The following is a 15,014-nucleotide window of genomic DNA, read 5'->3' on the forward strand; positions in this document are numbered from 1 at the left end:
AACTAGGTAATTTGGGGCTAGTTATTTTACTCTCCTGAACTTCAATTCCCTCATTGGCAAAATAGGGATAATGTCTGCCTTGCAGGGTTGTGAGGCTTAAATGAAATCGAGTGTGTGAATCACCTGGCACAGTGCTTGGCATTTAATTACCTGTGTTCAGTAGGTGTTGAAGTTTTACGGTTGTTTGAAAGGAACCTCCTCAGAAATGGACAATCTCCCATGCTAATACAGCTTTGTGAGTTTTCTTTCAAGGAGAGAGAACTGAGCACGCAGTTTTTTGGTTATGTTGTTGGCAATCATGGTGCCTAATTCTTCCATAGTGTGAAATGTGAGCCAGGTACATTCTAAATGTCTTGTGTGAGTTAGTTCATGCAATCCACATAACAACTCTGTGAGGAGGGTCCACTTCCCAGTGCAATTTTACAGATGAGGAAACTGAGACAAAAAGAGGTTTGTGAACTGGTTTCAGATCCCAGACATTGGAAAAGGGATGGCAAGGACCTGGAACCCAGGCAGGCTGAGTCCAGAATCAGTGCTGTGCTCACTGGAGTCTACCGCTTCTTGGTTGAACTTCATTTTAAGAAGAAACTGAGGCAGAATGAAGTAATCCTGCCTCTTACCTCCACTTGCTGTGACAGCCCTCCAGAGTAAACCTTTCTGAATAAGAAAGGGGAAGAGGATGGGAAGAGGTCATCTACCTGCAGATGGGCTGGGATGCATTCATCCTTTCTGCAGCACTGAAGGAGGCAGAATTCAAGATCCTTCTCTCCCTGGGGCTGAGAAGCTAACCACTGAGGAGCTAACCCTGGCAAAGTGAGATGCAGCAGTGAGATGTTGACAATGGCAGCTTCCTTGCAGAATGTCACATATATACAAATAATTAACTCGGTTTTTTCAACATGTCTTTATTTGCTTAAATTAACAAAATATAGGTTACATGCTATTTCTAGGTAAACTGCCTTTTCACTGAAGCAGAAAGCAATATTCACAAACTTGGGCTGCTCTACACTTGGAATTTTAGTTTTTAAATAGCAAGCCAGAATTCTGTACAAAATCAACATTTGGTGTAATGTTGTCCAAATATGCCGAGGATTTTAAATGTTAGCTCTGTTACATTTTGTTCCAGCAAAGCAGACAAAGATCATAATTCAAAACACAATGTTAATATTTTATTAAATGCCTTCAGGGCTTAATAAATACAGTATGCATGTTGGATTTTCTCATGCAACTACTCATATACAAATAAACTAGTTACTTCTGTGGATTTATGAAAGGTCAGCTTCAGTCTCATGGCCAATGTGGAATCAAATTTGTTGAAAGAGGGACCACAAAGCAACAAGAGGGGCAATCACAGACCTGAATACAGAGGATGAAAGACCTGCCACTTGGCTGGTCATTGGTTCAAAGTGACAGTAGTCAAAAGCCTGGAGAGCATTTGGTTATGACCCATTTTCAGAGTTTCACAATGTGATGAAGGTCATGGCCTTGGGATGGTGGTAACCTTAGATGACGTCATTCCTTCTTTCTCTGGGGATGGCTCCAATGGGGCTTCCTTCAGACCTGCATTCTGGTTAATCAGCTCATCAGGCAAGGCTGGCCAACCCTTCCTTTATCTCTGTGATCATCCATAGGGTGCTCATGTAAGTTATCACCCTCATTGGGATACTTTTGAGGATTAAAGGACACTGTTAGTAATTACCCTGGGACAACAGGTATAAACCAGGATCATCCCAGGCAAAGCAGGATGTTGGTTACAACCAAGATTTTAGCCTTGGCTCTCAGAGGGTCAGCACTATATTACTCATCAGATTTCTTAAGTCTCTCATATCCAAAGTCAAAAACTAAAAACAGGCCTTGGAACACACTCCCTGATAAATTTTTCTCATCTTCCTTTGACCTTTTTCCTCCCACCAAATAAAATTTTTCTTAGAATGCTAACATCAAAAAGAGAAAATTTGAGCCACTTTGAGTGAAGCGGGCATAGGGACTAAGAGCTTCTCCCCAAGGGCTCTGCAGAGGCCTGACAGAGACCTCTGACTCCTTAAAACAACTTGAAAACCACTCTTCTAGACCATACAGCTACCATACCCTCTCCAGCTCAACAGTAACAGGTTCCTTAAGCATTCCTACAGGATTTGTTTTGGTTGGAAAGGACAAGAGCCTGCTGCTCTAGCTCTTCCTGACTACTCTTCCAGTTGGGCATACCAGAAGCAACTGGAAGTCTGCAGTAGCTGTGGTCAGGCACAGCATGTAGTAGGTCTTCAGAACAAGGCTGCTGAGTGAATGTGCCTGTAACAGAACCTTAAGAGCTGGCAGTGTCACGGATCACTCTGCCTACTCCCTGGGCAATTTCATCAAAGGCACCCATGAGCTATATTCCTAGGGAATGAAAGGAAACCGGTTCTTCTGAGGACTTGGAACAGTTTTTGGCCCAGAGTTGTGCTTGTGGATGCAGAAATCCACAGTATCCTCCTCACCATCCTCTTTGCAAGTACCATGGAGCATGGGTGGCAGTAGGAAATCCCAGTTTTAGCACTTCCTGGTGATGGTGATGCTAAAGGAAGGAAATTGAGGAAGGCAGCAGTAGAAATGGGCCAGGGATCCCACAGGCCAATGATGAGGACTAGATGAGGTTAATGGGGAAGAACCAAGGCCAAGAGAAAATGCCAGGCTCCAGCCACTGGAGAGGGACTAGCTCTTCTAAAGAGATGTACTGGGGAGTTTGGGAGGAGAGGAAACAGTAACCAGTAGTACCTAGCTCTACAAATAAAAGCTGAAACTCCCAACCAGGAGGCAGTGATCATGTGTACAGGAACACAGACACAGTACCTACCAGCGGGTCAGAATCAAACATAAGCAGCCCCTGTCAGCATTGCTTTACTCAGTGCCAGTGCCTAATGAAGGCCCACGGGCCAGGCTCAACCTGCCATCACAGTCCTTGGTGCTGGCAGGAATCATGGTTCCAGCACCTGGCAGGAATGATGAGTCACCATAGGCCAGTCATACACTGTCAACATGAAAAATAGCCATGAACATCGCAGGCATCTTCTAGCACAAAAAGCATGTATCTATATGGAGTATGTGTGTCTCCTTGTGTGGCTCTTACAGAACAGGTACAAAACCTGAGTCAGTATCATGATTGCAGATCTCCTGTCCTCTATCTCTGTGAGTATGCAGCCAGGGACAGAAATATTTGTGGAGTCCCTGGGAGGGGGTCCTGGCAGACATAGAAATGAATGAGGGTTATTTGAGCCCAGTGAATCTTTCTCAATCCTGGCTACACATACCCTACCCACCCAGGGTAATCTGGAAATTACCAAAGTGAAGGCTCCATTCCCAACCAATTAAATCAGAATCTTTTCTGGGGGAGTTGAGACCTTGGCATTAGTATCTTTTAAAATGCTCCCCCAGATGTGCATTGAGAACATAGCCCTGGTCTTCCTTATCGTGATTAGCTGATGATTGTTCTAATACCCAGAATAAGTCAGAGCTTGTTTCAGGGAGAATTCTCATCTACTCATCTCATCTACTCCCTACCTCCAGCACAGAGGAGAGGTTCACTGCTCACTGCTGACAGGTCTCCCTGCAGTTCCTTTATGGAACCTGAGGCCTCAGAGCAATGGTGTCCAGGATGGTGCTGTGCTTGGGACACCAGAGGTTAGTCTGAGGGAACAGGACCCCCGAGCATTGTCCAGTCATCTGCAAATCTGCTCCAAATGCCCTATCTGATGAAGGGACCAAAGCAGGACAAGAGATCCTGAAGGAATCTAAGCATTGCTGCTTTTCCCTTGGTCAAAACTACTCATCTTCTCCTGAAGTTTCATTTTACATTTGGAGCAACTACTTGAGAATATCCTTTTCAACAGCTTACCCTTCTGTGTTATTTCTGGTATTTTTGATTATTTAACAAAGGCTATTTTTATATATATACAGTTACTAGTATTTTCTTCTATCTGGAAAAATATCACTTTCATGAACTCAACTAAACAGATATTAATAAGGTAACTCGTCAAAGCACCATAGTTTTCCAACTAGAAAGAAACTTACCATGTATTGCATATTAGTAAAAGAAAAACAGAATTTCTGAAAGCACCCCGGTTCAGCTTACAGTTAGAAATCTAGAAGAATACACACAGTTCATTACATGGGTGATGCATAAAATAACACTGAACACCCTGCAAGCATGCTGAAAGTATGAAGAACCCAAGGAAGGACCTGGGAAGCATGTACATTACCCAGGCTGGCTCACTTAGTCTGAGCCATTTGTAAAGACTGGCATTGCCAGTCAGTCCCCAGCAAATGACAGTTCATGCAGAAAGCTATATTTGAACTGCCTCGTTCTCATTTTCCAAATGTAATTTTAAAACTGTCCACTTAGATACCCAAAAGCACTGCTTGTTTTTCCATTTTCCTCTCCAGTAATTCTTTTAAACTCTCATCTCTGTGCTTGAAGTATATGTAATCAGAAAAAGAGGGGCCCCGACGGGTGCTCTGGAACACCCTGAGGCTGAGACACTCTTCTCTGGCGGCACGATCTCGCTCCAGGACACCCTCTGCCCCATGGTGGTCCTTGCTGCCCTCCTCCTGTTCTTCTTTGGGCACATCCTCCTCCTCCTCCTTGCAGGTGTCCTCCAGCCCCTCAGGGGCCTGCTCAGGCTTGGTAGACAGATCCTGGGCTGCACCAAGCTGCTGGCTCCGGGAGGCCAGGCCAGGGCTGTAGGGCTCCACCTCATAGTAGTTGTCATCGTCCTCCTCCTCACGGCAGGGGCTGTCCCGGGTGCTTTCTGCATCCAACTGGAACACAGACCCCTTCACCCCACGTTTCTGGGAGAGGTCGAAAGGCTCCTCCTGCTCCAGACTCCTCAGGACACTCCCTGTCGGTGCCAAGGTGATTCTTCCCCTTCCCAAACCTGCGAGAGCAGAGTGAGAATTCATGCATCCAAGAAGCACAGTGGAAAGGGAGCCCTGGGTGTCAGGGGTGGGGTAGCCCAGGGCCACTTCACATGTTCTGATTGTAAAAATAGACAATTCCCAGTAAGGAGGTGGACATGGGAGGCTTGTCACAGACAGTATCTAAATCGGTATAACCCTGTTAAGGTGAACTTGGCAATAGGCACCAAAAGCTTTAAAAATAGACCCTGACTTAACAGTGACACTACTAAGAATTGAAACGATTAAAAAATAGGCAGGCAGGGGCACAGAATGTATGTGTAAGCATGCTCATCACCACGTTTTTTATTATAGTGAAACTGTGAGGACAATTTTGGTACTTAAGTTTTGGTTCAACACATAACAGTACATCCACACAATGAATTATGCGTAGGTGTTATGTGTTATAAAGACCCACTAACCACCATAAAATTATGCTCTAATTAAAGTTGAAAAATATGCACATATATTTATAGTGTAGACCTGATTCATTTTCTCTATCAAACAAAAAAATGTCTGGAAGAAAGTATGCCCAAATCTCAAACCTGATGAACGCTGAGGTGATTATTACATTTTTCTTTCCACTTTTCAAGTATTAATTATTTTATTTTTCACAGTGTACACACACTCACATACACTATTGTATGAAAAAAATTTTAAGCAACAACAAAGTTATTTTCATCTGGAAAAAGAGACGAGATAACACTTGGGGCTGAGAAGTTCACCAGAAGACCATGGTCCCTGTTCCCTGCAGGGAGGATCTCTGATTTGCTTACAGCCCCTGTGTATGACCACCAGTGTTCCCAAGCCAGGCACGGTGTTTGGAAAGGATAGCATTTCCAGTTTCAGTTTGGGACCCTATAGGGATGGGCTTAGCTATGCCCAACAGACATGGGGTAGTGGTTCATTTGTCCCATGTTTACAGGCCTGTGGTGACTCCACAGTTGACCAGGACTATAATAAAGAGGAGAAACAGGAAGGGAGGGGTCTGTGATGCAGCCAGACAGGCTTCAGGGAGGGCTCATAAAACAGATGGATAGGGGCTTGAGGCCCCATGTTGCCTACTTTATGATATCAGGCCGTGCTGCTGTCTGTATCTTTAATCTTGCCAGGGAACAGGGAGGATCTTTCTAATGATTTTTGAGTCACTTAAAAACCAGAATGAAAAAAAAAAAAAATGCTAACATTCTTTGTAGATGAAGACACTAAAATTGTTGAAAGTCTGTAAAAATTTTCAAAGCAACCCCATGATGCATAGTGATGTTCTTCCTTTTCCCCCCAGAATGACAGAGCTGGTAGGAGCCTGCTAGGGTGTGGATACTGGAACAATGTAGGCAGTGGTGCCCAGATCAGGCTGTCCGCTAAGGACCACCACCTCATTACCTTGGCTGTCTCCCCACCCTAAGCAAGGGGTAAACTTTACCTCTTCTGGAAAAATCCAGGCCTACCTTGGAAAGTGGCTCAGGCAACTAGAGATTCAATGAATGAATCATTCAGGAGAGAAACAGAGGAAAATAATTGCTCTTTTTTTTTTTTTTTTTAAATAATAAGAATTTTTTTCAAGGCTTTTTTAAAGCTTAAACTCCAGCTCTTTTTTTGTGATGACCATGTTCCCTGTCACCCATAAGTCACCATCGAGTAAGGGGGTGTGGCGAAATGCCTAAAAGTGACGATCACTCTGAACATTCTGTGTGTGCATGAGTGTCTTATTTATGAATCTGCGGCAATGTCACTGCCTTTGTAAGCAGCAAACACAAACAATCACCCTAGATTCTTGCCTAGGGTAGTGAGCCTGGGCTTGATTCAGAAATTCTTTAGTTGGAAGTCCACTTCCACCTTCAGACCTGCTGTCTGACCTCTGCAATTTATATAACACCTCCAGGGTTGGTCTCCTTTTACCTAAAATGAGAATAACAGAATCTGTCTCATGGATTTGTAGGGGTGGGCAATAATGCCTGAAGTGTCTTGCCCCGTGCTTTGATCACATTAGTGGTCAAAAAGCAGGTAATATGATTTTGTAAATTACATGTATCACGGTCATCTCTCCCCCAACACAGACCTCCTAGAGGGCAAACTTGGCCTTGTTCCTGAGAGGATCTGCACAGCATGCAGCTCACTGCATTTATTGTCTGTTTATGAAGAACTGGTTGATTAGGTGACTAAGAAGCAAGCCTGATGAAGGCAGTAGATCCAGATCACAAACTTCATGCTAAGGGCCCTGGGGCTGAGAAGGGAAAGGAGGCGAGGACTTTTCATTAGCTCAGTTAAGACTCCGTGGGGGTGACATAAACTCCTGCTCTGCCCAGGGGGCAATCAGCAGGAAACTAGTCCTTGGGTGAACAGGGAGGAGTAGGCTGCTGCAACCGCACTCCCGCTGGCAACGGAGCATGCAAACCTATTTTTTTAAAAAGGAAAGAAAAATCACATGCCCTTTAACAGAAATGAATGATGACATGGACACGATAAAGACTGTGGAGTCAGAAGGGTCTGTGTTCAAATCCTAACTCTGTCACTTTTCAGATGGGCAACTTGGGAAGCCTCAGTTTTCCCATCTGCAATTAGGTATAGTAGAAGTTCCTCCAGCCTGGAAGAGCTGTGAAGATTTAAGGAGAGGAGGCACCTGAGGGAATGTCTGGGACAAAGGAATCAAGAACTGAGCCAAATGGCGTTGTTATGCTCTGAATTTACTCTATGATTCTCTGTTACTTACGTTCTTCTGATATTAGTTATTACACTTCTTCTGGTAGCATTCTAAGTCTTGAAAAGTCACAATCCTTTTTCATTTTTAACAAGAATAACCACCCCCCAAGGTAATATTCCAAAACAATTCCACTCCCATCTGCTGCCCACTGGACGGGCAGCGTGGGGCTTCCTGCAGAGGGAGTACCTTGAGAGTGAAGTCCCCGCTCCATCACTCCGTGCTTGACTTTCATGTGACGCGTCAGGTTCCCCTTCAGGGTGAATTTGCTGGGGCAGTAGAGGCACTTGAAGGGTTTGCTGTCTGAGTGCAGGTGCATGTGGCCCATTAGGTTGTGCATCCGGTTGAACTCCTTCCCACACAGCTGTTGGAGACAGAGACAGGAGAACACAGTTATCCCGCCAGAGAGAACCTGCATTAGGCCCTTGGAGGATGGACGTGCGGTGACTCACAACCACCTCTATTCTGCTTGGATCTTGGCATTTCAAAGATCTATGTTTGTCCTAGATATCCTTCAATTGATGAATGGATAAAGAAACTGTGGTGTATATATATACAATGGAATATTACTCAGCTATAAAGAATAATAAAATTATGGCATCTGCAGGCAAATGGATGAAATTGAAGAATATCATGCTAAGTGAGACAAGCCAATCTCAAAAAACCAAAGGACGAATGATCTCGCTGATAAGTGGATGATGACACATAATGGGGGGGTGGGAGGGGGGCAAGAATGGAGGAAGGAGGGACTGTATAGAGGGAAAAGAGGGGTGGGAGGGGTGGGGGGAGGAAAATTAACAGGATAAATCAAACATCATTACCCTATGTAAATGTATGATTATGCAAATGTATGCTGTTACTTCATGAACAAACAGAAACAACATGTATCCCATTTGTTTACAATAAAAATAAATTTTTAAAAAAATGTGTTTGCAAGGAAAATGTTCCTCTGTATCAGGGAGGGGCTGGATTCTGCCCAGCCCTGGAGGTGGAGCACAGAGGGATTCTTGAGACATCTGTTGCTGGCATCCAGGGATCTCTGAATTCAAGGTGAAAAACTGCAAAGTTTATAAAGCTGCTTTTGGATGCAACCTTTGGGAAAGGAGAAGAGCTGATCTGAAAGTGGTTGCTGGAAGTGTGTTTAATTACAAGAATACAGTTGTGTTTGATATTTATGGGGTGTTTACAATATGAAGGCATTGTTCTGTCAAGGACTATCTTAATTCCCACATCAATCTTACGAGATGGATGCTATCATCATCCCTATTTTACAGATGGGAAAACTAAGGGTTTAGGTCATTTGTCCAAGGCTCACAGTGCGTGCTGGAACTGGGATAAGGAACTGAGGCCATCAGATCCCAGAGCCACCAGGTTCACACTGCATCCTCCACATCATAGCTCTTTCATGAGACTGTATTAGACAATATATGTTTAGTTTACTAATTATTAGAATGAATTTCGAAGTTCAAAGAAACAAAGTGATATCTAAGAAAGAGATGTGTCTTTTCTTTGGGTAGTCATTTGAAAACATGAGAATATTATCTTGGGTATACAAAAACGAATCAGGTGGGTTATTCATTTCTTTTTCATCATTTCTCTCTATTTCCATCCAAGTGCCAGTATGGGATAGACACAGCAGTGGTTCTCACACTTCCTTTGGAAGAGCAGAACCTTCCTTCCAAAGGCAATGTATTTGCAAGCAGAAAGTATAGAACAGCTCTGGGGCTATTTGCTTGTCCCCAGAACATTTCAGTAGAGCAGGGTTTTGGAAACTCCAGCTCTTCCTTGGCTGTCCTGTGAGGGATGCAAGGAAGCATTTCTCTATTTGCAGTTAGACTATAGTGTTAATGAAGGAGCAATCTCCTCCCACCCCCCTACCTAGTCACAGAGAGGACTAGAGGTATAGCACCCCTGGAGCTGACATCAGTGTCATTTTTCACTAAGACACCATTGGAGATTCCGATTAAATTTTTATTAATGTAGGCAACATCTTCTTCGAGAGGTGAGAGTTGAGTTGACCTTGGAGGAATGGTCAGACCTAACAAATGATGACCTTGGAAGGTTGGTCTAAAAGAACACTGGGTGGTAAGAGGCAGCAAGTCTGGGATTGTACATTTGTCACAGTATCCATACATGGATCATGAATGGTGGTTTTGTATTTTTGAATAATTAATATTGGGGGATTTTAAGTACTTTTCCCTTTCACTTCCATTCTAGCAAGACTGAATTTGGTCACCAGTGCGGGTTTCCAAGCTCAGCACCCATAGTTCCTGTGCACCACATTCATTTGAAAATGATGACCACCCACTGCAGAAAAGGATGAGAGAATTGGCTTAATTCCAACGTCCTCAAGAGAAGTAATATATGGACAGACACACCTTCTTTTATTCTCCATAGCGATAATTAATTAAAATATGTCTCTCTGCGGCTCAATTTTTCACATGTATAAAAGTTTTGATAAAGTTCTATTTATCAGCCTAGTTTACCTACTTTCTATTATGGCTAAAGAAATAAAGTTTGGAATCTCAAGATGTTACATGAAATATTTGCAGTTGTGATTAGTTTTAGAAAAAGCATATCTCCTCTGGTTTGTGGAATGGTTCTTGATTATTTGAAGTGATATCGCTGTTTGCAATTGCTAAGTGTGACCAGTACTTGGCTCAATATTTATTTCAGCTGTGTTCTCACCATGTAGACTGCAATTTCCATGAAGGCTCTGCCAGCTTTTTTTTATTATATTCCTGTCTAGGATAAGCCTGATGCATGCTAGATTTTCAGAGAGAATTTGATGAGTGAAGGGGTGGGCACCTGGCAGCAGAAAAAAATCACAGAAGAAAAAGCCCTACATGGTGAAGCACAAGGTAAGTGAGAGTAGGAGCTGAAGGCTGGAAGAGCAATTAGGCTACTGCACAAGTCCAGGCATGGATGGGGTCTCTAGGCCAGGCAGACATCCTTGGAAGGGATGGGTGCCTTCTGCACTTGGCTCCTGTGATGGGAGAAATTTCTCTTTGAGCTATAACCTGTGTTTGCTGAGGTATTAGAGGCTGGACTGACCTGAAAGGGTTTTGCAAAGGAGATGGAATTTTAGTCTCACCTTGAAAAATGTGCACTGTCCTTTGTTTTATTTGACCCAAGAATAAATTCTCTTCACTAGATTACTTGTAGACACTCTGGTCAAACTTAAACCACCAGGCAAGGGAACTATCACTGTTGTGATAACGATGAACTGCATGTTGCTGTCATACCTGCTAGAATGTGGAGTCAGGGCAGACCCTGCAATTCACCTGCTTCAAGATCCCACCTATCACCTCTCCCCACTCCAATGAGGAGCTATGCTCATCACAACGGCTGCCTCTGGGCATCTTCCAGGTTCGGCATCAGCCTCAGACAAGCTTCCTTTTATGATCCTTTATGAGTGTATTTTTTTTTTTGTAATGTTTTTCTAGCTCAATTCATTCACTAATGAACTTCTTGGAAGATTTTAGTGTCACATAGGGACATTAGGACATTAAAATGGTATCATCAATATCATTTTATATATATTATCAAGACCTATGGCCTGAGGGAAAGTCCACTGTGGGACATGACTGGTCAGTTATATTATATGGGATTGGTAAAGGAGAATGATTTTCGTACTATTGGTAAAATTTAGTTTTTATATACTAAATTTATCCTGCATGGTTATCATGGCCTATTGGACACAACAAAGGAGAGCTTTCCCAGGACTAAATAAAGGTATGTCAACTCTGAAAGGTGTTTGGGGCCCCAGACAGTGTCCCAGGTAATCTCCAATGCAAGGCTCACCTTCCTTTTCTTCGTAACCAATTTCCCTATCAAAGGCACAGGACTATACACATAGTCCTCAATGAATATCTAAATATTTGGTCATGAGAATGAGTAATCAAGTCAGGAAAATATCATCACCCCATGCAAACTTCTAAAAAGCAGCCATTACCAGTTTTCCTCCTTTCTCCACTAAACCTAGTCACATTAGTTAGCAAAATACAGTCCTCCCTGGTGTGAGGATGGGGCTAATTAACTTAGGGCCTAAGGCACCTGGGCTTCATTCACATCTCAGCAGCAGGTGTTTAGATTCATCCTCTCAGCCTCTGACCCTTCCAAAAGCCCTTGGGGCCTTGTCCAGAACCAAAGCCCTCTTCATCTTTCTTGGAAGATTATCCTCATAGGATAGCACATAAGTGGACAGAGTTATTTTATGTCTTTGAAATTCAGGGAGAGAGACCTCGCAGGCTGTTAGTGAAGAGGGGGCCAGCTAAGGATCGCATCCTGGAATGATGTCTGAGATGTCAGATTCAAGCAGAAGCACTGCAGTCAGGGAGGCGGGCTGGCCTGGAAGGAAGAAGAGTGACTGGGAGGAAACAACAAACTCTAGTTTCTTCTCTGGATAAAAGCAACCACTTACTTTAAGTCCTCTTTAAATCATGAGTTGTGCAGCTAGGAGCTAACCCAAGATAGGGCTTGCTGAACCATCTCCCCCCATGGTCTTCAGAGCTTCAAATAAGGTAGATGTTGGTGCAGGAAGCTGATGGAGTGGTGAGGGCAAAGCTTTCGTCTTTTCAGGATCTTCTCAACCAGGGTGTCCTTTCCTGAACCCTCTCTAATGAGCAGCATCAATGTGCCTTTGACTTTAAATCCCAGATTCTCCATCTACCCACTTTTTAAGAGGGAAGTGGACCTCAAAATCAAATTTTAAAAAATGGAAGCATTTTTAACTATCCTTTAAAAATGGTTTGACTGGATCATAAGGTTTTGAGATGACAGTGTGGACAGGTGATAGTGGGAACCCAGGACAGAGAACTTGCTTTGTTTTCTCTTCTGCACAACGTATCTTATTATCAAGGATGTTGGTAGGATCAAATGAGATAATTCTTGCAAAGTGCTTGGCAAATAGTAAAAGCTTAGTAAATATTAGCTCTTATTACTATCATTATGGAGTGCATAGTAGATTCTTTAATGTTCTAGAAATCGGAAGATCTTTCAAGATGTGAGTTCTATCCCTTCAAGCTAAATTAACTGGAGGAAATATCAAAGAAAGGATCAAATGAGGAATCTTCTAAGTCAATATCTGCCAGGTTACTTGGGGCCTGATAGAAATGCAAGTAGTTGTGTTGAACCAGCCCGGGCACTGTGAATGTAAATTGTAGCTTGCAGACTTTGGGAGAGCCCACTATCAGGCTCCCCAGAACGCAGTCTGCCTTTGAAGTAGCTGGCAGATGCCCTGTTTGCTCCGGGCCTTTTTACTCTGGCCTCCTGGTGCCCTTTCTCTACATGCACAAGGGCCAAGAGGCGCCCCAGGCACTCGTTGCCCATGAACCCCTGTGACATGCTGACAGGCAGCAGCTGCCAGAGAGAGGTTGGCTGTGGGCAGAGACAGGGTGATGGCAATGGCAGCCACTTGCTGGGGCCAGAGGCCGAGAAAGCCAAAAAGAAGCACACTACCCTGCTCCAGACTGAAGTGAGCTTCAGTGTGAGATGCCCCAGGAAGCCCGTGTTTTCCTATTCCGAGAGAAAAGGTCAAAGAGCTGCAGGCCGCCAGCAGAGAAAAATGGCCTCACTAAACTGCCCTTCCCTTACATTCTTCTCCCTCTCTCTCCTTTAATAAGAAGGGTGTTCCTTTCCTCAAAGGGAGAGAGAGGGAGGGAGAGAGAGACTGTAAACTGTCCAAAAGGACCGTGAGAAAACAGGAAGCTTTGAAAAGTACAAGAGAAAGCAAGATGAAATCTATTTGCAGGCGGCCCCTGGGGACGCGTGAGGCATTGTTAAGCAGGCAGTTCATACAGCTATATCCTTCCTTCTGCTGAGGAGGGCTTTGCTGCCAAAAGGCTGCTATCTGGTCACTGCCTTAACCCCCTCAGTGCCAGCCTGAAAACGCTGACCCCAACCACCAGGCCTGCAAAGTCACCCATCTGCTTTCTCCCTTTTAGAGCACTGAAGAGCTCAAAAGGATAATGGAGGCTGCTTGGTAGTGGAGGTGGAGACCCTTTTCAGGGAGACCTCACCCCTCCTCTAATGGCTCAGCCCTCCAGCTTTCAGCCCTCTGCTGCAGATGACCCGGTGATTCATAACTTAGGCAGCTCCCGGCTTCACCCATCTCAAAAGAGAATTTGTCCCGGAAATTCTGGATGGCTGCTTTTCCTGGACAGGTTTTCCAAAGACGGCAGCTGGTTCTTTGCTGTTATGGAGTGCGGCCCTACAAGGATAGTATCCAAATCAACCCCTGCGTGCTTACGCAGAATCTGGGAAGCATATTTCTGAAACATGGCTCGAGTGAGTCTACAGGCGCAAGCCTCTGGACAGACTCCAGCTGGCTCAAAAAGCAAGGAGTCCAGCAGTTGAGCCAATAGCAAAAGAGCCCTGAAGGGCAGTAATTTTTTTTTTTTATTAAGGAAAAAAATTAAAAAGAAAGAAATAGAATGGAAACCTTTCCTCTCCTCTAAGTTTCCATCCTATTGTTAATGCCTAAGACCACAGTTAGTAAACGTTTCTGCTCACTGGGGACAGCTGTTTCCACTGAGCACAGGGCCATAGAGAACCACTTCTTGTTGCAACAGGAGGAAGGATTTATGTTAGGAGGAAATTTTAATGGTGAGAATCCCAAGATACTGGAATCTGTTACTAAAAGAACCTTTCTCATTGTAAGTTTTTGGGTAAAGGCGACACAGCTAACTGTTGGACATGGCTACAGCAAGGTCTGTCTTTCTTTTCCAGTAATGTCAACAACAAGAAAAGAATAACTCTTCCCTGTCACTGCCACCAAGATCTTGTTTGGTTGTCTGGGCCTGATTTTCAATATCACCATGCGACCAGCCAGTCATTGACCAGATGGTTATGAACTGCACAGACATGAGCCTCCATCCCACTCCCAACTCCCAAACCCCCAACAACCTGCAACCCAGGGTCAGATTTTTAAGAATCTGGCACAACATGGATGGAAAGCAAGGTCCACAGGACACCATCTCAAGAGGATCTATCACAGAGTTTCTGAAAAACACTAAAAGTCTTTTGCGTAATTTGTGAATTCAGGCACGCTCTGAGAATCTTTTGAAATGATAAAGGGTGGTGGTACAAAAAGAATACCAAGCAAAGTGACAGTTTTCAGGGATAGGGCACAGGGAGAGGAAGAACCTGGAAGTATGCTTCTGGCACTTTCCAGGAGACAGAGGACTCTGGGTAGAGGTGACTGCTGTTGTTTGGAGATGTTTAAGAAAGTAGAAGGGCCACCTAAGCTTGGCGAGAATGCCCTTTAACACTCAAATCTTTTTGTCTAATAATAGATAATGCTTTCTAGGCAACCTATTCTTTCACAATTGGCCACCTAAGAGAACGTACCCACTAGGAAGAAAGGATCTTTGCAGAGGACCAGCCC

At 44.0% G+C, this 15,014-nt stretch overlaps 1 protein-coding gene across 1 annotated transcript in view; it reads right to left on the minus strand.

The window, feature by feature from the left end:
• Window positions 1–865: 865 nt before the first annotated feature.
• Window positions 866–15,014, minus strand: part of ZNF366 (zinc finger protein 366) — a 66,651-nt gene continuing 52,502 nt past the window's right edge. The window contains exons 4-5 of the mRNA XM_079144078.1: window positions 7,817–7,991; window positions 866–4,910 (exon numbers count right to left, since the gene is read on the minus strand). Of these exons, the coding sequence (XP_079000204.1) occupies window positions 4,375–4,910; window positions 7,817–7,991 (711 nt within the window). The 3' untranslated portion in view covers window positions 866–4,374. The remainder of the gene's footprint in view (window positions 4,911–7,816; window positions 7,992–15,014) is intronic.

The sequence above is a fragment of the Sciurus vulgaris genome, assembly GCF_902686455.1.
Source record: "Sciurus vulgaris genome assembly, chromosome: 6".
Classification (NCBI taxonomy): Eukaryota; Metazoa; Chordata; class Mammalia; order Rodentia; family Sciuridae; genus Sciurus; species Sciurus vulgaris.